Source organism: Micropterus salmoides, unplaced genomic scaffold, assembly GCF_014851395.1.
Source record: "Micropterus salmoides isolate LMB-PRFRI ecotype aquatic unplaced genomic scaffold, ASM1485139v1 Ms_hic_scaffold_14, whole genome shotgun sequence".
Classification (NCBI taxonomy): Eukaryota; Metazoa; Chordata; class Actinopteri; order Centrarchiformes; family Centrarchidae; genus Micropterus; species Micropterus salmoides.
In genome coordinates this window covers 2,621,764-2,641,987 of record NW_024040485.1, presented here as the reverse complement: position 1 = coordinate 2,641,987, position 20,224 = coordinate 2,621,764, and the positions used below count along the sequence as shown (strand labels likewise).

Here is a 20,224-nt window from a genome sequence, read left to right as displayed (position 1 = left end):
TGTGGCCACAGGGGATCCTGGGTTCGGGCTTGGCTCTGAAGGTCCAGGAGCAGCACAGACAGAAGCACTTTGAGAAGCGCAGACATCCAGCCGCCGGGCTCATCCAGGTCAGTCACTGCCTGACATCACGAACAACCTTCTCACATGAGTGGTCCAGCTGTGATATTCAGGTTTTCTACTGGATTCTGCTAAACTGAATCATACAGGTGATATTAAAGTGCCCATTTTTACTGTGACATTATTTGCTGTTCTGTCGCTGTTTCTTTTAAGTCTGCCTGGCGATATTATTCCACCAATCCAATTAGAGAGGACCTTATTGCTACTTGGAGATTTTATGAAACTGTCATCTCTCTTCCCTGTTTCAGGTAAATAAAAATCACAACAAAATGGCATGTGTCTCTTTCAAAAGCCTCCATGCACAACTGTACAATGTGCACAAAATACCTGACTGTGAATTATGTTGAGTTTGGAGTTTGGTTTTTAATTCCAGCATTAATTTCTGTTGTTACATTTCAAATTTTTGTTCAAACTGTTTAGTTTGCATGCTTATCATTAACCTGAAACAAAGTCTGTGGTTTCCATGGAAAGTTGGATACTGAACAGTGGTGATCATACATGGCTCAGGGTTTTCCGAAAACATCTGAGCACAAAGAAAATCCTGAAGGAATCTGAAATGACTTAATCATAATATTTTAGTTTGAACTAAAATCACTTTGGAAGGAGATTTGATCGTTTAAGATCTTATAAAACATCTTATAAAACAACACTCATTAAGATTTAGTAGAAATATTGATTCAAACTTGTACATGTAGATGCTGACAGTAAAACTATAGCTCTTTACTGATAAATACTAGCAAATGAAGCTCACATTGGCCATACATAGGAATAGCTAAAGATGTCATGTCTCACATTTAAGGCATTTCGTTCCTGTTTAGACAAACACAGCATTGGATTTGTCTTCTGCCTTTTAGTGATCATTAAAGGATGTTTAATGTGTTAACTTTATACTTTTCTCTCTCTCCATCCAAAGGAAGGACCACTTGGAGGCCATTGCGAGGTAGGGCACTGTTGTTTGTTCTCCAGCAGAGACACTATAAATCACACAGAGCTGTGCCCAGAGTCAGAAAGATGGGGCTTTAATTAGCCCTACATGCTGGAAAGACTAATGAAGGTTTCCTCAAATCCACCCCCCCTCCCATCCACTTTTTAAATAGCTTTCTATATTAATTCGCAAGTCGAATAAATCTCTGAGCTAATGGCTGTGGTAAATATGTGAATCGTGATATAAAACTCCCACTCGTCCCGCTCTTTAATAGCGCTGCCTTCTACATCAGCTACTTTCATGGCATTTATGCTGAGAGATTTTTTTTTTAGAAACCTATTACTGAGTCCATTAATTATGTTTCAATTATGAATGTCAGTTTAGATGGATAATTAGGACGCAAGATGGGGTCTTTGAGTTTGATGATTTTCTTTTTTCTCCCTCATGTGTAGGGAGAGTGGGATATTAGTGAGTCTCTACATCCAAAACCTGTCATGGAAATCTCACTAAGGGTGTTTGATTTGTGAAAGAAATAATCTGCTGAAATTATGTTTATTGCGGTAATCAACACAAAGTAATGTTTGGTGACTACTGACCTCAGGGTAACTACAAGCTACATCTGCCTCCATACTTTTATTAGCTGCTGTTCTTTAAAGACAGCCTGAAGCAGTGATAGGGGAGAGTCATTTTTATTGGGTTTCATGGGGATCACACCTGTGACCTGGGAGTTACAGGACAGTCTCTTTAAAACAAAACTTTACACTCAATCTTCTATTGCTTTCTGCATCTGGGAAAGGCTGGGAAGAAACACGTGAGGTATTTAATTTCTGTACTGTTGAAATTGAAAGGGAACATATAGCCTTTGAATAACGATTGCCTTCTCCACTTTGACAACTCATTATCTCCTCGTCTTAAAAGTGTTGTTTTGTCGACCAGAAAGGTTGGACATTGGACTTCTAATTTGTTTTACTTGGTAGGCCTGACAGAAAATCATTTTTGTCCTGTTTGGTTTTGCATCACTACAGAACAATACAAAACAAACAGCATACAGTGAAAATAGAAAAGGAAAAAACACCAGTGTGGTCCTGATATGGAGAAGGTATAAACTTCCCAGTCTGAGCTGTGGGTTTCTCTCCCTCCTCCTCTGTGCCGAACTGTTGGACTCTCCTGGTCACAACATAGCCTCATTACATTAGTGCGTTCTGCTCCGACGCCTCCTGGCCTCCACTGAGCCGCCATGTTCAACATGCTGGATTAAGTTACTGCTGCTAAAAGCTGCTAAGCAGCAACAACAGAAGGCTGATAGTGAGGAGGGGAATTCACTTCACTTTGACACTTAATGGGCAAAAGTCTGTAGACTGAACTTAAAGCGTCAGTTCACCCAAATGACCAAAGTAACATGAAATGGTCTCTATCATGCACATAGTTCTGTTATTTGTCCAGGTTTTGAGATATCTGTCTGAGATTTGTAGTTCTGATGGGGCATTCAATTTAGTGAGTGATGAAAACAGTGAAAGGCCATCTTGAGGCACGTTGAGATCAAAAATAGATGTGAGATTAGTAGAGAGATGGGGTGGTGATGGAGCGGTGATGGGGCAGTGGATAAGATACATTTGGTGTGAGAAACCCAGGTTCAATTTCCCACTGTGATGCGGGGTACCAATGTGTCCCTGAGCAAGACACTTAACCCCTAGTTCCTCCAGAGGCGTGCGATCTCTGATATATATAGATAGTGATTGTAAGTAGCTTTGGATAAAAAAACGTCAGCTAAATGATTAAATGTAATAACTAAGTAATGTAAGAGCCTCCCATTTCTGAATTCCCACAACTGTTATTATAAGCACCATACAGAGACCGTGCTTGTAGAATTTTGTGGAGAGAGGGAAAGAAAGAAAAGGAAGGAATAAAGATGTAGATACTGAAGGTAGAAACAAATTTAGAAAATAAAAACAGAGTGAGTTAGAGGGAGTATTGAGCCCTTTGTAGGATCAGTGGCTGGGAAATTAGCAGTCTGACATTATCTTGTTGCTCTGAGCAAAGAGGTGGACGACGGCCAGAAACTACAACAGTGCTGCCATGTCCAACAAGAGGCTGATAAGCCACTTACTGTGTGTGTGTGTGTGTGTGTGTGTGTGTGTGTGTGTGTGTTTCAGTGCACTGTGTGATTTAAGACCTTTTATCTGAGTTATCCAGTGGTATGGTGTGGTCTATTTAACACAGCACTGAAAGAAAATTATACCCCATCTGAGAGTCACTTTTGTCGGTGTGTGTGTGCGCTCTATTGTGCTGACTTGTTTTGCTTTCATTGTCAGTGTGACCTCATCTTGTCAGTGACAAGATGAGGTCAGTTTGGTCTGCTCTCCCTCTTATGCTGGCCACAAACTGGAGGATTACTGGGCCGATTGTGGGTCTAATTCGCCTCCCGACATCAGCAGGGGCGTTTCTGATCTGAGGCTGGTCAGAACTGATAATCAGCCCAAATGATCCAGTGGTGTGAGGGGTTTACAGACACAGGCCAAATCTTAAGGTCGCCGACTGGATCGCAGGCTCCCTGATTTTGAATTGTAAATATTAAACCTGTTTGTGTGTTTTCATCACACATTACATTTTATTTCCCATCACTGTACTGTATTGGGGTGGAAGTAGAAATCTCAAACAGGTTTGACATTTACGATTTGATCAGAAACCCTCAACAGCCAATGAGAGCTGACCGGGAAGCGTCACTAGCATGTTGTATATCTGCTCGCGCTATAAAATGTATAAACCTGCTGATTCCCTCTTCTCAGCCTCGAGTTCATCCACAGTTTTATTCTCTTTTTTGTTTTTCTGTGCAAAACACAGCACACAAAAGTTCAGCCAGCTGATGACTACAGTCTGCCTCAATGTTTGTTTCTGTCTTAAGTCACGTTTGATCACGCAGGTTTCTGTGAGAGCCCAAGTCCCTGAAACTGCCAATCTGAAATTGTTTAGTATAAACTCTGAGCAGGGGCAGCGCGGTGGTTTGCACTGTCGCCTCACAGCAAGAAGGCTGTGGGTTCAAACCCTGGTTGCCCCGGCCTTTCTGTGTGGAGTTTGCATGTTCTCCCCGTGTCTGCGTGGGTTCTCTCCGGGTGCTCCGGCTTCCTCCCACCATCCAAAGACATGCAGGCTAGGCTAATTGGTGTCTCCGAAATTGTCCTTAGGTGTGAGTGGTTGTCTGTCTATGTGTGGACCTGCAATGGACTGGTGGCCTGTCCAGGATGTACCCCGCCTTTCGCCAGATGTAAGCTGGGACCCTGTATGTAGGATAAGCGGTTAACGATGGATGGATGAAACTCTGAATATGCGGTCCTGCATCTGGACTGAACTGTCTGTCGGTGGAATCCCACGTTTTTAAAGGTTAACATTTGTACAGTACCAGGTGTAAAAGTTCTCACGCAGTGAAATACAAATGTAAAACTGATAATCAACTCCACCTGCTGAAACACAGGAGCTATTAAAGTGCAGGAGTTTCTAACTAAATTTAATAATTTATCATTGAAGTGAAAAGGTGACACATTTTAAAAGATTTTTTCCCAGAGACACAAAAGAGGAGGGAAGACTAAATCATGACTCAGCAGGGATGATATTACATGAGAAAAGTTGATCTACAGGAGAAACAGATCTGAAAGCAACACAGAATGACTTTTATTCTGTTAGAGTTAGGTTATAGATTTTGAATAGTCACCTGTCACCTGAATTATGTGTTTCTCTTTACATAAATAATGAAAAAATCACCATAAACTGGTGCAGAAAAAATCACCAGAATGCAGGAAATAAAGTATTCAATGCTCAAAAATTTCATATAATTCAGCATTAAAGATTGTCTCATGTTTCACAGATGTTGCAGATCTCAGCATTTAACATGGTGAGAAAAAACCTACGAAAGTAAGACCCAGGTTGTAATGGAGTGGAATTATCCTTTAATACTGTTGCTGCAGATTTGTGCAGGTATAGTAAACTAATATCTGTGTGTGTTTCTTGGGCAAGCAGAGCTGTGGGAGATAAGGAGCGTTATTTTTTCCTGTTGTGTTGCCGCGTTTGCAGAGAGCCACGAGATAATCACATGTAATTTTCGGTCTTTATTCGTCCGAGAAGTAGTCAGAAAGAGATTCTCTCTTCCTTTAAAGCTTCCTATTCTGCAGCCTCTCAGCGCCGTAATCTGCCATCCCTATTCTGCCCCGAGGCCACATAGAGGCTCATATTGTGTGTCTTCTGTGGGAGCAAAGTCGCTGAGAGCGCTCCACGTTTCAGGGGCCCTGTTCAGGATGTTGCCGGCTCCGGTTACCCCGCCTCTCTGCCTCTTCCAAGGCACACAGGAGTCTTATTTTACCCAGGGAGCTCTTGTCTTTGTGCTGCCAAATATTGTCAGCCAATGGACAATAAAAGGAGACCAATCTCCTCACAGCTCTTTGAGGCTTGCTTCTGCTGGGAGGGCAGCATTGTTACGCCGACAGCAGACCATGAAGATTTTAACTTCTCTGTGAGAGGAAAGTCAGACTCAAGAAAAGTTGTTGCTGACACTAGAAGTGGGATTCCTTTAGAAGATGCTTGTGTCATTTGGTCTGGCTTCAAAATGAGAGAACACAAAAAATCCCCTTTTAGATGGACAAAAGACTTATTTTGGTTAAATATAGGGTTCAGAGAAACGTTTTTAGATGTCTGGCTACGTATTATACATGATGAAATATAGTATTTTTCAGTGACTACATTTCAAGTCCTAACTACATCTGGAAATAGAGTCCCTGAAAAGCTGTCAAAAGCTTTTTTAGTCACTTTTTAACCTAGATGTCTAGATGCTTATTAATCAATAATTCCATGTTTACTGTACTGTAGTTTCACCATATTAAAATCTATTCAATGCTTAAAAATTTTATATAATTCAGCATTAAAGATTTCTTAAAAAGTGTTAAAATCTCGTCTCGTCTCAATCTCGTGGGTTAAGCGTCTCATCACTCCCCTACTAGCCACCGAACAAACCTGAAAAATAGGCCCACCAATGATTTACCATAATGCAATCCATGATAACCTTGATGAAGATTAAACTTAAGGTTCAGTTTTTGTTGATACTACAACAAGTTGATTTGACTTCATGGTCATTTTAGAGTTTGTAGTTAGTGGAGGGAGTGTTGTCTTGGAATGTATTGTGTTAAAATGTGTTTGTCCTCCAAAAAATATTAGTAAACAAGTTGGAAAGTTTTAGGAAGGCCCAAGCTCAAACCATTTCCTGTCTGTCACACAATACTTGTTAGTAGGATATATTACACGTGTGATTTGTTGTCAATCAGACTTGGCCTTTAAGAGTTGATATTTTATCAGGTCAAGGTTAAGCATTTGGTAATTTCTTTTGTAGTTTCCATAATCCATCAAGAATAACATTTTCCTCACCATATTAAAATCTAAGTTCTGGAAGCATGATGACGTCGGGTCAAAAAACATGAGTAGTAGGAAACAAGCCAACAGCTAGACTTTTTGGAAGACAATCATCCGTCACAATTTATAGACCACCTATCTGCTTCAACTTGACTTGAGGTTTGGCAAAAGAAGAACGTACTACTGCAGATGAAGAATCACACCAGAGATTTTTTTTTCATGTACTGACAACGAGGTGGAACTGTTGCTGAAAGTAACATGGGAGTACAAAGTGACTGCGGCAGCAGAAAACAGACTGGGAGTTGTCGCAAAATAAATACATGCAAAATTGTGTGTTATTTGCACAGTTCAAAATATTTTAAGAACAATACCAAAACTTTGTCCCAAGACCCAATCAGGACCCAATCAGGAAGCCATATATTTCATCATGTAAACTACATGATGAAATATAGTATTTTTCAGTGACTACATTTCAAGTCCTAACTACATCTGGAAATAGAGTCCCTGAAAAGCTGTCAAAAGCTTTTTTAGTCACTTTTTAACCTAGATGTCTAGATGCTTATTAATCAATAATTCCATGTTTACTAGAAAAATAACAGGGTTCAGTGAAGTCTTGCCAAATGTCTTTCTTATGTAAATTCACAGTTGATTAAAAAAATATATTGAGTTATAAGTATTTTGTTTGTGAGAAGTTGTAGGTGTATAGCAGCTTTCATACTCGTGAACCTCAAAGATTTTTAGCTGTAGAAAAATCTTCCTACAGACTATGAAAAAACATGAATGAACAGTCTGCAATTACACCTCTGTATAGATATTTGAAGCCTGGATTTTGGTTTATTGTTTGCAACCATCTTTGTCAAAATCTAAATTTGACAACTTCACCAAAGGTCTTGCACACAGTAAAGTTTAACAGATGCATAGTACAACTGTACATTCTAAACTATTGGTAAACTGTGGTGATGCATACTGTGGTGATGCAATGGATAAGATGCATGCCTTTGGTGTGAAAGACCCAGGTTCAGTCCCCCACTGTGACCCATCAAAGTGTCCCTGAGCAAGACACTTAACCCCCACATATCAATTGTAAGTCACTTTGGATAAAAGCGTCAGCTAAATGAATAAATGTAAACTTGTAATGACAAGTAAAGACATTTCAGTCTGTAGACCCTTAAGGGTTTTCTGATGTTTTGATGGACAGAGATGTCCTTAGGGAGTTTGAGTGAGAGCATGCAAGGTGCCTGGTTCCTTGGCATATCTAAATTTTGGAACCTGCGTACAACTGAAGTGGGATGAGGAATCAGTCCAGCAAACATCTCCCTAAAGCTGCACCTCTTTAACCCTTAGTATCTTCATGATAAAACATTGCCAGAGGACATACTTTTCAAGAAGTGACAATAACTGTCATAGAAAGTTGATCAATTTTGTTTTTTAAGAGAGAAGTTTGTAATTAGAAGAACTGTGTTGTAAAACTGAACACTCAGTCTTGCTGGTTGCCACTTGATATAGTGCTGTATATCACATGACTTTCTCATCCTCCATACGGTATCTGTTTTTCTCTTTTTTCTTCAATTTCAGCCAAAAACTGAGTTTACTCGAGCGTGTTCGCCTTCCCAATGCACGGCAATCAATTGGGACGGGCAAGAAGCTCACAGGAAATGCCGAATCCATCGAGGAAAGTCCCTCCAAGGAGCCCAAACCTGCTGGTTTCAGTAACCGGGAACGCTTCCGCACCGCCTTCCGCATGAAGGCCTACACGCTCCGTCAGAGCTCTGAAGGTATGAAAACAAAAGGCATAGTTTAGAAAATAAAAGATTGGGTTGAGTCTTTAAGATTCACTTTGCATCTGTAGGCACTGGGCCCGGACCATCATCATATTTACTATCTATGGTAAGGCACAATTCTTGTTCAGTCAGTGTTGTCCTGTTTTTTTCTGTGTCAGATGCCGGAGCTCTGGCAGACCCAGCCTTAGAGGAGCGGGGCTTCCCTCCAGACATCCTCATGGAGGAGATGATCCCCACACTGAAGCTGGTCATCAGGGCAGTCAGGTCAGAAACCTTAGCTGTGCTCCTTAATAGTCACAATGAAACAGCAGTCAGAGCTTTTTGTTTCCATAATAATTGAATATTTGAAAGTGTAATATGATGTTGTTTTATAAGAGAAAATTATACTTTTATGTGCTCGGTTGGGCTCTGTTGTTCATTGTAAACAGCACTTGTATTACAGCTGAAATAAAATACAGTATAAAACCAGACAGCATTCAGAAACCTCTTAGCAGAAGCTGATAATCTTGTTTACACACTGATTGCTTTAAACAATCAGTTTGTACACATGCATGCATGTACATCATCATGTAAGTACAGATTCTAACAAAAAGCTACTACGATTAGTCGATTAATCAATTACTAAAGTAATCGTCAACTGTTTTGATAATCGATTAATTACTTTGAGTTCTTTTTTTTATTTTAAAAAGTACACATTCTCTGATTCCAGCTTTTTAAATGTGAATATTTTCTGGTTTCTTTACACCTCTATGACAGAAAACTGAATATATTGTGGACCAAATAAGACATTTGAGGACATCACCTTGGGCTTTGGGAAACGCTGACTCACAATTTTCTGGACCTATTATTTGACTAATCAAGAAAATAATCGACAGATTAATCGATAATGAAAATAACTGCTAGTTGCAACCCTAAAGGTAACAATGCGCCAACAAAGGCAGGAAAGAAGAAGACTGCTAGCGATCAAACACAAAGTAAACAATCTAAGTTTTTAATTTTTTTTCCAAAATTCAGCTCTGCACTTGACACGTTAGTTGGGAGATACACTCACTTGTGTTGGTGATTAGCCAAACTGTTGAGTGTATTTTGTTTGCAGAACTTCACCAGTGTACCTTTTAAATTACTCTTGAATAAAAGAGAAAGTTCTATCAGTTCTACCTGGTCAGTGGCCTAACTTTCCACCAAATTTCACTTAAATCCATGTTTTATGTCCTGCTAAAAACAACAAACATGCAACATAGGATAGAAAACAGAACCTCCTTGTTGGTCATTTTTAAAATGGGTATTCAAATCAGGATATACAGTATCTGAGAAATTATCTGACCGAGCATTTCATGCCACCTTTCAGTACTTAACAGTTTAAAATGCTGCAGACATGGGTGTTGCCTCAGTCATTACAGCAGGAGTACAAGGGTGAGCAGTGGAAGCCAGAGTGTTTAGGCAGAACCCTCAAACATACAGTGTGTTGGTAAATCTATAGACCACACTGCTGACATAATGCAGGAATTGAATCTAGTGTGAGTGCCTGTGAGATGAGTGATTAACCCTGTGAAAGTGCTGCTTCACTCCACACCATTATTTCGGGGCTGAATGGGTCTCTGAATGGGATGCTTCAAACCTGGAGGGTTTTTAGGACCCAAGACTTTCTGCCAAACACTGGAGATCATGCAGCAGCCACTGACTCAGGTTCAAGTCATCCCAAAGTGGGAGTTCTGTGGGACAAAAGAAGGAGCTCAGTGGGTGGCTTGGATGACTTTCAAAGAAATGAAAGATACCAGGGTTGATCCCAGGTTCAAGCCTGTAGCAGGGAGTTTTCTGTTTGCCAGTTGATCTATGTTCCAATCCTCAACTGTGCTCATGACCGAAAGAGTTTGATCACATATACAAGCAGCCATAATAAGTGTCTGTCATAGGGTGGTTCGGCTCACCTTAGACATCTAGGAGAACCTTGGAGTGTCAAAATCAAAGTATTCATGAGCTCTCAGCTCTAGTCAGGATGAACCGTTGGACATGGCTAGGGAAAAGGATGTCAGGACTCGGGCAACCCGGCCCAGGATAAGCGGCCCTACCTGGATGGACAAAGATGTTGACTGTGGCTTAGATCAAACAATATAACAAGTTATAGAGTGAAATTGAGTTTTGTAACTCCCTTCTGCTACATTGCAGACAATGAGGATGAACTAGAGTTTAAGAGTCTGATAGTTTGGGGGGAAAAGCTGCTCTGCAGTCTGGTAGTGCGTCAATAGAAACCTCTATATCTCTTCCCAGAAGGCAGCAGGGTGAACAGGCTGTGGCTGGGTGGGTACTGTCCTTTAGTATCCTTTAGTATCCTTTGGGCTCTGCAGGCACCTCACCTCACCAATATCACTGATGCTCAGGGGATGGGTACCAATGATCTTCGGAGCAGAGCCCTCCCGGTCCTGGGCCGTGCACATCCCATGCCAGTTAGTGATGTTTCCAGTCAGGATGCTTTCTGTTGCTCCTCTGTAAAAGCTGACAAGAACTTGGCGTGGGAATTTGGCCTTCTTAAGCTTCCTCAAGAAATACAGGCATTTCTGAGCTTTCTTCACCAAGGTGTGCTAAATGCTCAGTTCTTGGGGCATGCCAACATAATTACAACATCATCGTCGTCAGACGATAAAACAGGGTATAACAACATTATACATTTATAAAAAAACATATATAAATGTATTATTTGTAGATGAAATGGTTAGCACACCTGAAATAATAATCCTTAATTGCTTAGCAAAACTTACAATGGTAAATACAGTAGGTCAAAGTTGAGCCAGAAAATCACTCTGCAACATCTAACAGATTTCAGCCACAGAGAGAATGCCATTGTTTTCCAAATTTGATCAAATTGATTCTGTAACTTTAATGTTCTGATAAACTGTTGAATTACTCTTTGTCTCACAGGATCATGCAGTTTCTCTTGAACAAGAAGCGGTTTAAGGAAACTCTGAGGCCTTACGACGTCAAAGACGTGATAGAGCAGTACTCTGCGGGACACCTGGACATGCTCTGTAGAATTAAATACCTCCAGACAAGGTCAGGAACTACACTACAGATGAAGGTCTGTTTGAGTGAAGCCAATATCTCCTTTTCATCAAGCTCGTGCTGTTTCTCTTCCTTTAAGGATCGACATGATTCTTGCCCCTGGACCACCCCTCACCCCCAAACAAAAGAAAACTCAGAAAACACCCTTTGCCTACCCACCCAATCAGTCACCCAGGTAATGTCAAGCAATTCCTAGAGCTTAACATAATGATCAGACAAGACAATGTTATATGATAATATTGCAGTATTAAACTGTCTGACTACTAACAACCATGCTATAATAATGCTAACTTAGTATTAAGGCTAGTATTTATTTTCTTTACATTCAACTATGAATTTATCTTGGCTATGTCTTTGTCTTGTTATTATATATTCTAGTAGTCTGTAAACAGTTTCAATATTAAGTAAGTTCTTTATTTCTAAAGCAGTCACTCTGCAGGTGAAGCTTTTATTCATTTCCCCCTAACAAATGTTTGTGCAGTCCGCGTCTACTCAGTGTCCCTGTGTTCCAGGCATGAGTCCTACCTAGCCAAATCCGCCTCCATGCCAGATGCCGAAGACCAAAGCATGATGGGTAGATTTGTCAGGGTGGAGAGACAGGTAAGGATGTGAAATGCTTAGACACATAATAGAGTTTACAGTATTTCAGATAATACAGACTAATACATGCTGAAAAACAAAAAAGGACGTTGACATTCATACCTGAAAGTGAGATAGGCATTTCAGCTTAGTTAAATTCAGATGCAAACCAATTGCAAACAGATACTGCATGTTCAATTCAATCACCTTCAAATGGTGCTTTTTAGAGGTGAATTCGTTGTCCCATCACTTTTGAAACCTTGATTGCTGATGAGGCAGAATTTAAAGGACTCTCAGTAATAAAACAGCCAAAGACAGTCTTTCAGCAATAGAACTTGGACACCCATCAGCAAATTTCCCAATAAAAAAAATCTATTCTTTTCAAGGGAATTGCTGCAACCAGTGTATTCAATCACAGAGGCAAAGTCATTGCAATGTACTTTCGTGTAGTACAATTTGAGCTTGACAGTGCTGACCTTTTAATAGCAGGGAGAACCGAAGAGTCCAAAATGGAGGAAGGTACAGTATCAGTTGTGCTTCACAATACACATCTACATCATCAAGCTTGCGAAAGTAAAATAAATGTTCTCATCTTCGTAAGAATAAATTTAACTGTGTAACTTGTTACCTCACTAGAAGTTCTCAGTTAACCTAACCCCTGCAGCAAATGCTTTTAATAGAAACAGTTCATCATCAGTCTGTGTTGCTGATGTAATGTTGTAATGTGTTTGTCTCAGGTGGAGGACATGGAGAAGAAGTTGGACTTCCTGGTGGACATGCACATCCAGCACACTGAGCACCTGCAGGTGGACTCTGCCGGCGCTGCCCACATGACCCTTGAGACGTGTGACCCTACGGGCAATGGTGAGATCCGTCGGGTTTTTTTCAACTACGCAGAGGCGTTCCCCCACATGTCGTACCAGGTGCCTGTCAGCAAGGTGAATCCGTATTATGGCAGAGAACGAGGAGGTGGAGAGGGGACCATGTTGGCTGGTGGAAGCCGCGTACCTTCAGACCATCAACCCCCAAAATCACACCCCCATCAACGCTACGCTCCACCTGCCATCCCCACCTATACCGAGCGTCCCACAGTGTTGCCCATCAGCTCCCTGCAGGACTTGTCAGCAGGGCTGGGCAGGACCACAAGGGGGCGGGGGGGAGACTCGCCACTTTCCATGCTATCGGTGAACCACGAGGAGCTTGAGCGCTCACCCAGCGGGTTCAGCATCTCTGGGGAGCGGGAGGGGGAGGAAGGGGAGGACTTGTCAATGGGGGCCGGGGTGGTGACCGGGGACGCCAGCTGGATGAAACCCAGACCGAGCTACTTGGCGGAGGGGGAGACAGACACAGACACAGACCCCTTTACACCTAGCGGGGGGCCCCTGCCGCTCTCCTCCACGGGGGAGGGATTTGGGGACACTGTGTGGAACACGCCACCCTGAGAGGTGTTCGTGTGACCACACAGAAATCTACAACTCTGAGTTCAGACCTTAAATCTAACCCATGCCTCTAAACCCAAATCAGTTTGGGTCAAGGCCACACCTCTGGACTAAACCATATGGAGGAAAGGTGGGTCTAATCTGTCTTGATGCTGCAAGGTCGTTAGTGAGGTCATTGACCTTCAGAGGCCACCGACCTTCAGAGGCCATCGCTGATCTCATCAACTGACTGCCGTCCAGACAGAGAGCCATGGCAACGAGACTGCCCCCCCAAAAAAGGGAAACAAACAGTTTGTAAAGTAAAACTCTGTACAGCGCACTCTTCGCAAAAATTTAGCTAAGATAAAAAAGAACATTGATATACTTACTATATACACCCAAAAGCTTTATCGCTGCAAAGCCAACCGCACTGCATGTAACGCATGCGATTTTTAGTGTAGACACTGCGAAGTTCAGGATATCAGGAAACGGAAAAGGCGATTGAATGGATACATATACTTGCTATGCCATTTTGTAACACTTATTTTTTATATGAATACATTTTCATTGTTTTTTGCATGGTTTGCATGATAATGCACCATTCTAGGGGTGATGGTTGGAGAGTGATACTGGAACCAAAAGTCTCCTGTCTCTGTTTTGTTTGTTGTTCGGTGAGTGCGTTTCTGTGTGAGTGTGTGTGAGAGACTGTGAATCCAAGAAAGAGGGACTTGGGTAACCAAACACTGGTTAGTTGCTGGCAGTCGTGTTTCACCATTTCTGCTTTTCTCACGTTGTGCTATAAATTCTTTGAGGATCTGTTCTGTCCAGAAACCAGAATTTCTGATCCTGTCACTTTGTTTCACACCACTGTGCTCTTGAGTTGTATGTCACCACTTTATGCATACAAACTTTCCAGTTGAAAAAATGAAAACTGTTGACAGAATTTGAAACACTAAATCTCGGCTGCTTTGTTGGCACATGAATTCAGGGATATAAATCACCTGTCTGTCTTTAATTTAAGGTCGTTGAGCATCTTGACTGCTGACAGTTCAGTTTATCACTGCTTCAAAAGGACAAGACCTGACGATTATTTAGATTAGCAAAGCAAGCTAAGATTCCTAACACTAGTACTTACATAAACATTTTTAATATTTTTTATTCTAATTATAAGGTATGGACTTGAGTCACATGACTTGGACTCGAGTCAGACTTGAGTGACAAATTTGATGACTTGAGACCTGAGATTTGCAACTTGACTGCGACTTTAACACCAACGACTCGTGACTTCACTTTGACTTGGGCCTCTCCAGTTGAAACTACTTCATACTTTCCCCCAAGCTCAAAGATTCACAAGTATGGTATTTAAAAAGTGTGTCACTTCATTTTCCTTCATTTTCTGAATCAACTAATGTTAACACACAAATTTCCCCAGATCCACTTTGTTTTAACCAATCCAACAGCATCCGATCAAGTCACAGGACAGAGCCATGAAGGAGTAACATTATTTTAATCAGTGCCAGTTTGTTTGACAAAAAACAAATTGCAATGTTCAAAAACATGTGGCTGGAAAATTAGCGTAACTGTTCAACGCTTGAAGAATGTATACTATAAATAAAGTCAGAGGAAGGAGGTGGTTGTGGTGGATGGATGGGTCACAAACCAGACTTTCACTCAGGAGACCGGTGTTTCCTGTGTGCAACAAAAACTCAACACTGATTCTTTTTAATCATGTTACTTAACTTACATAATTTAACTCACGTAAGTAAAGTAGTTATTATAACCCAAACTATGATCTTTTCCTAAACCTAACCAAATTGCGACATTTCACAACATTAACCTGTAGTTTTAATTTGAAAGTGTCAGGATTGGCTAAGTGTGTGTAGTTTAGCAGGTTAAGGACCCAAATACTGGACAAGGACAAGTTCAGCTACAGTTCACCAGATTTATTAAACACAGCTTCAGAAGCTCACGATACAACCTTTCGTGATAAGCAATAAGTCCAACAGAAGCAAAACAGGGCTGGTAATCCAAATGAAAAAGAGCAGATTGTCCAGAGACACTGAACAGGCAGAAACACTCAACATTAGAAGACGGCCGGACACAGACTGAAGATACCTGCAAACATTTAAGCACAAAGTAAGGAGCAGAGCAGGGCAGGACCAGGACCAGTGGCCTGTACTACGAAGGGACTTCAACCTATTTAGAGTTAACTCAGGGTTATCAAGCAAACTCAGGGTTGACAAACTCTCACTGCCTACACTAGTGTTAAACGGTACTACGATGGTGAATAAGATGTTGGTTAGTTAAGTCGGTGTTAACTAAATTGGAGTTTGTGCGTGTTTGCATAAAAGGGGCGTGTTCGGCCGAGCAGGCAGAGTTTTGTCGCAACAGCACATGCTCCGTATTTTCCCCTGACGAATGCACGTTGATTGTGTCAGGATATGAGGAGTTTAAAGACATGTTAACAGCTAAATCTAATATTGTGGCAGCCAACAAAGCCAGGGAGGCTTGTTGGCATTGCATTGAGTAAATTTGTTTATCTTCACAGTGTTCTTACTGTAGTGTAATTCTCTATTATGTAGGCTATTTTATGAACTCTTCTTTTATGTGTAATATGATTAAGATGTAAAGGTACAACTGCACATAAGGTCCGCTGTAATAAAAAATCCAAGACAGAAATGAATTTCCAAGATTAATCTACAAGTGAAAAACTTGAATATTCTTTGACATTAGCCTATAGTTAAAGTTAAAGTTTCGCTTTGCAAAGCTGCAACATCACACACACACATCTGCCGTGCCGTGCACTGGAAAGTTAGAATAGACTTCAAATCGGATTTAGCAGTGAGGAAATATAATTGTGAGTTTAGTCCACAATCACTATATTATCATCCACCTTAGAGACTTTGCCGTGGATTGGCCGAGTTATTTAGATTTTTTTGTGACTTTAATTTCAGGGAATTTCCGAGTTTTGTTCTAAAAAATTTGCCACTTTCATGAAGGATTTTTTTCGCGGTTTATAAACCCCCTCCCTGGCTCCGTATTTTTTTGTCACGTAAAATAGTCACTCTAAATAGGCTATGTGAAAACTCTATCTATATATCTATATTAAGATGGGCTACATCTGAGAAACTGTGCTGTTAATTAATTAGGTCTCCTCTCTAAAATCACACAGGCTGCAGGGTTTGCTGAATGAACATAGCCTAATGCTGTTGTGTTAAGAATAACTTCATTTCAGCTGCACTGGCAGTGGAGGACAAGTCAGGATGAAATCTAAATCCTAAAATATTTTATCAAGTTGTATGTATTAATAGTCTACTTCTCATCATTAAGACTAAGTATAGATGTTGTGTGAAGTCCGCATACACAGGGTAACCTCGAGATAACCACGAACAGAGCCTGCTCGGAACAGTTTAATGATGCAGCATAAATTGCCATGGCAACAGACCTCGGTTAACGCCTATCCACCTTTTGTAGTACGGGTTAATCAGGAAGTTACACCCGACGTCACAAAGTTACTCCTGAAGTTACCTGGATAAGCCAGTTACCCCGCTTCCTAGTACAGGCCACAGGATTACAGAACAGACTGACAAAAAAAACAACCAAAGGGAGAGATAAATAACTAAGACCAGGCAGACAGGCAGGATCGTGACAGAAAGTCTAACTGGATGTTGCATATTTGATTGCGGAGCCCTACCTGTGCAAAAACCAAGCATCCAAATATGACGCCCGTGGATGAGACGCACTTTGTTTAACAAACTTGTTTTAACAAATAAATAAAATAAAAATTCAATTTCATGATTTGTGCAAATTTAATATATTACTCATGAGTGGACACTTATGAGTGGAACTCGAAACTCAAAGTTTAGGACTTGGGACTTGACCTGGACTTGAGACTTACTTGTGAGTTGCAAAAGAATGACTCGGTCCCACCTCTACTAAATATTTTTTCCTTACACATATTACTGTGTTCAATGTGCCAAACTCCACCACCTGGCACCTGAATAGAATTATACAACCACAAAAACATTCTGCATTTGAATATAAAGTTCAAACTTGGCCCATAACAACTGGAATTGTAGTGATTTAAACATTCTTACTGCCGATAAAGACGTCATGAATAAAAAACTCATCAGTCTCCTCGAAAGTTGGTTGCAAATGTTAAGAGGTTCATAAATACAAGAACAAATGATAAAACACTATCTTCATTAAACTTTTGAAGGTTTTCTACTGCAAAGATACAATAAATTCACTATAGTACATGAAAACGTAAACATGTACGCTCTAAGGCTGCATTCACATTCTGCAGCTTAAAGAGTACTTATTATTTTTGTCACTGATCTGATGTTTTTCAACAATGCACTGAGCTGCTTTTTTCTATTTCAGTCTTGATCGCCTGGACATGTGCTTCGTACAAATGCCACAACGTTGTGTCATGATGTTGACACTCAAATTAAAATATTTGCACTGGAAGATTATACGGGATATTGTATGCTCAAAAGAGAGAGACAGAATTCCTAAATCACTCCAGATGATTATTTAGGACTATTAAAGTCCTGATGAAGTGGGGAATACAATAGACCATTTACCCACAAATCACTCATCTGAGATACTTGTGTCCATGAGCCAGTGATTGGATGTAACACTTGCCACAGCTCAACTCTGCTAAGTATCAGTATCAGATGACCAAAGCATGTGCTTTTTGTTGTCTGAATTTCTTTTCAACAAACACAAATTACTGTATAGTTCGCTGGTGCACTGAGAGCCACTCGAATGTCCAGTTATGAACACAAACTCACACGCTGTAAGCAACAACACCACATATTGGAAAGACTGACGGAACATGTAGAAATACTAGTGAGTGACTGGCTGCAGAGGCTGAGGTTCCTGATGTCGGTTCAAAGGTACAGACTTTTCTATTGAAGAAACAATACGAGCCTGAGCATAAAGAGAGCTTTACAGGAGATCACATAAAGGCCTAAACAGCATTTACTACTTTAGATTTAGGACGACACACATACTGAATGTAATATTTGACAACCTATATTTAAACACATGGATTATTACACAGTTATAGCATGTTAAAGCACCTTCAGACTCAAGTGAATGTTATAGAGGGGCGTCCACATCGGGCTTCAACAGGAAGGTCAAATGGTTTACGGCAACCTCCTGAGAGTGCAATCAAGCCTACTGAACAGTGTATTTAGTTTGTTTACGTTAAAGCCAAGGGTTTGCAACGGTAAATTGTTATTCAGCCAACAACAACTGGACTGCCATTTAATGACTATTTAACAAACCGCAGTGACAAGTACAAACCAGTCAACAAGTCTTTTTCAAATAAGCAAATCATAGCTTGAAACAAAAGTCACAAGAGTCACATGCAGGTTGTTCACTGTATAAACTTTTGGAACCCTGTCATGCTGCACGTTCAGAGATTTCAGCATCCTGGTCAAAACAGATTTAGTGAAAAAGATTTGTTCAAACGTTTTAAAATTGTTTGTAAATTGTAAAAATGTTTATAGTCATTTAAAGCCACCATTTGGTCACAGTTAGTTGCAGTATAACAGACCTTGAGGACTTATCTAAAACAGTGGTTAAAATGGTGCCTCAAGCAGGTTTAAACAAGCACTCCAACCTTGTTTGCGGCTCAGATTGAAGCCCGGTGTGGAGGCAGCTACAGTCTGTGAAATGAGCAAGGTGAACCAAACACTTATTATTATCTATTTATCTTATCGTATTACAGTTACTATTACTTATCTTCTGCTATGAAGCCCATTAAATTATATATTATATGGTTAATTAATAAATTATCTGGTAATGCAGACACAAATTGTCACCACATATAGATATGAAGCTAAGATAACATGACGATATATCCCTGTAGACGTTCATTCATCGTGCCTCTGAAGCAAGAAACATCATTCAGAATGACTCCACATCGTCATTCTGTATTTAGTGTTTCAGTGCCACTTCATCTCACCACACACCTAACACACACAGGATTTATGAATGTGAACTTGGTTTCCTTCTGTAGTACTTTGTCTTTTTGTTTAAACTAGCACACAGTGCAATCTTGCTTTTGTAAAATGCTATTTTGTAGCTTTGTGATGCTTTTGGCTCGTTTACAGAATTCAAACTCAACATGATTTCAGCTGCCCAGAAATGTAAAGGTTGTAATGTTTCACAATCGTTTATTTATTTATTTATTTTTATATCAACTTAAAGTTTAACTGTTGTGTCCATTCACAGTGGAATTTAACGTCTCTTCAAATTCATTTAACACAAGTGTTTTTGTTGCACATTCACAGAAAACTGTTGCTTCCATTCAAAAAATATTGCTTCCTTTCTAAATTCTAAATCAGTTTTAACTATATAACAACATTGTTATATTTATACATGGCAAATTACTGTTAAAATTACCATTTATTTTGTGAAAAAATTGTCTTCCAAGACAAAAACCCACTGGGGAAAAAGCAATGCTAGCAAACAAATTAAAGTGAAATATGTTTTTGATTATTTATGTAATAACTAAAACACATAAACCTGAAGTTCTTGTCACGAATAAAAGTAAAAACTGTGTGTTGCCATTGATCATTAATTTACACAGAACAACAGCACAATAAGTATACGACACACACTGCGTCTCCACTTTAACAAGTCATTTTGTGTAAAACCACATAATAATTTCATGTACTTTATTTCCTTAAAATCAATAAACAAAATCTGCCAGCTATATGAGATTATTTCTGTTTCCAATGAAAATCATCAATTTAAAAAATGTTATTTTATACCTATAAGCGAGGTAATCTCCCTTTTCTTGCAAGACACTGACACTCTTTTTTCCCCCCACAAGGTAAACTAAATTTACAAAACATTCCTCACCTCGTTGGTACTTAATTCTTTCTTGCTTTAAAACTATATGTGAGACCCAGTGACTTGTTAAGACAAGTGTGGGATGA

General features: G+C 40.1%; 1 protein-coding gene across 1 annotated transcript in view; it reads left to right on the top strand.

The window, feature by feature from the left end:
* The window catches only part of kcnq3 (potassium voltage-gated channel, KQT-like subfamily, member 3), a 32,786-nt gene extending 12,944 nt beyond the window's left edge, over nt 1–19,842 (top strand). The window contains exons 7-15 of the mRNA XM_038719350.1: nt 12–107; nt 271–365; nt 1,031–1,057; nt 8,009–8,208; nt 8,373–8,478; nt 11,131–11,262; nt 11,351–11,446; nt 11,784–11,871; nt 12,588–19,842. Coding sequence (XP_038575278.1) covers nt 12–107; nt 271–365; nt 1,031–1,057; nt 8,009–8,208; nt 8,373–8,478; nt 11,131–11,262; nt 11,351–11,446; nt 11,784–11,871; nt 12,588–13,292 — 1,545 coding nt within the window. The 3' untranslated portion in view covers nt 13,293–19,842. The remainder of the gene's footprint in view (nt 1–11; nt 108–270; nt 366–1,030; nt 1,058–8,008; nt 8,209–8,372; nt 8,479–11,130; nt 11,263–11,350; nt 11,447–11,783; nt 11,872–12,587) is intronic.
* The last annotated feature ends 382 nt before the right edge of the window (nt 19,843–20,224 follow it).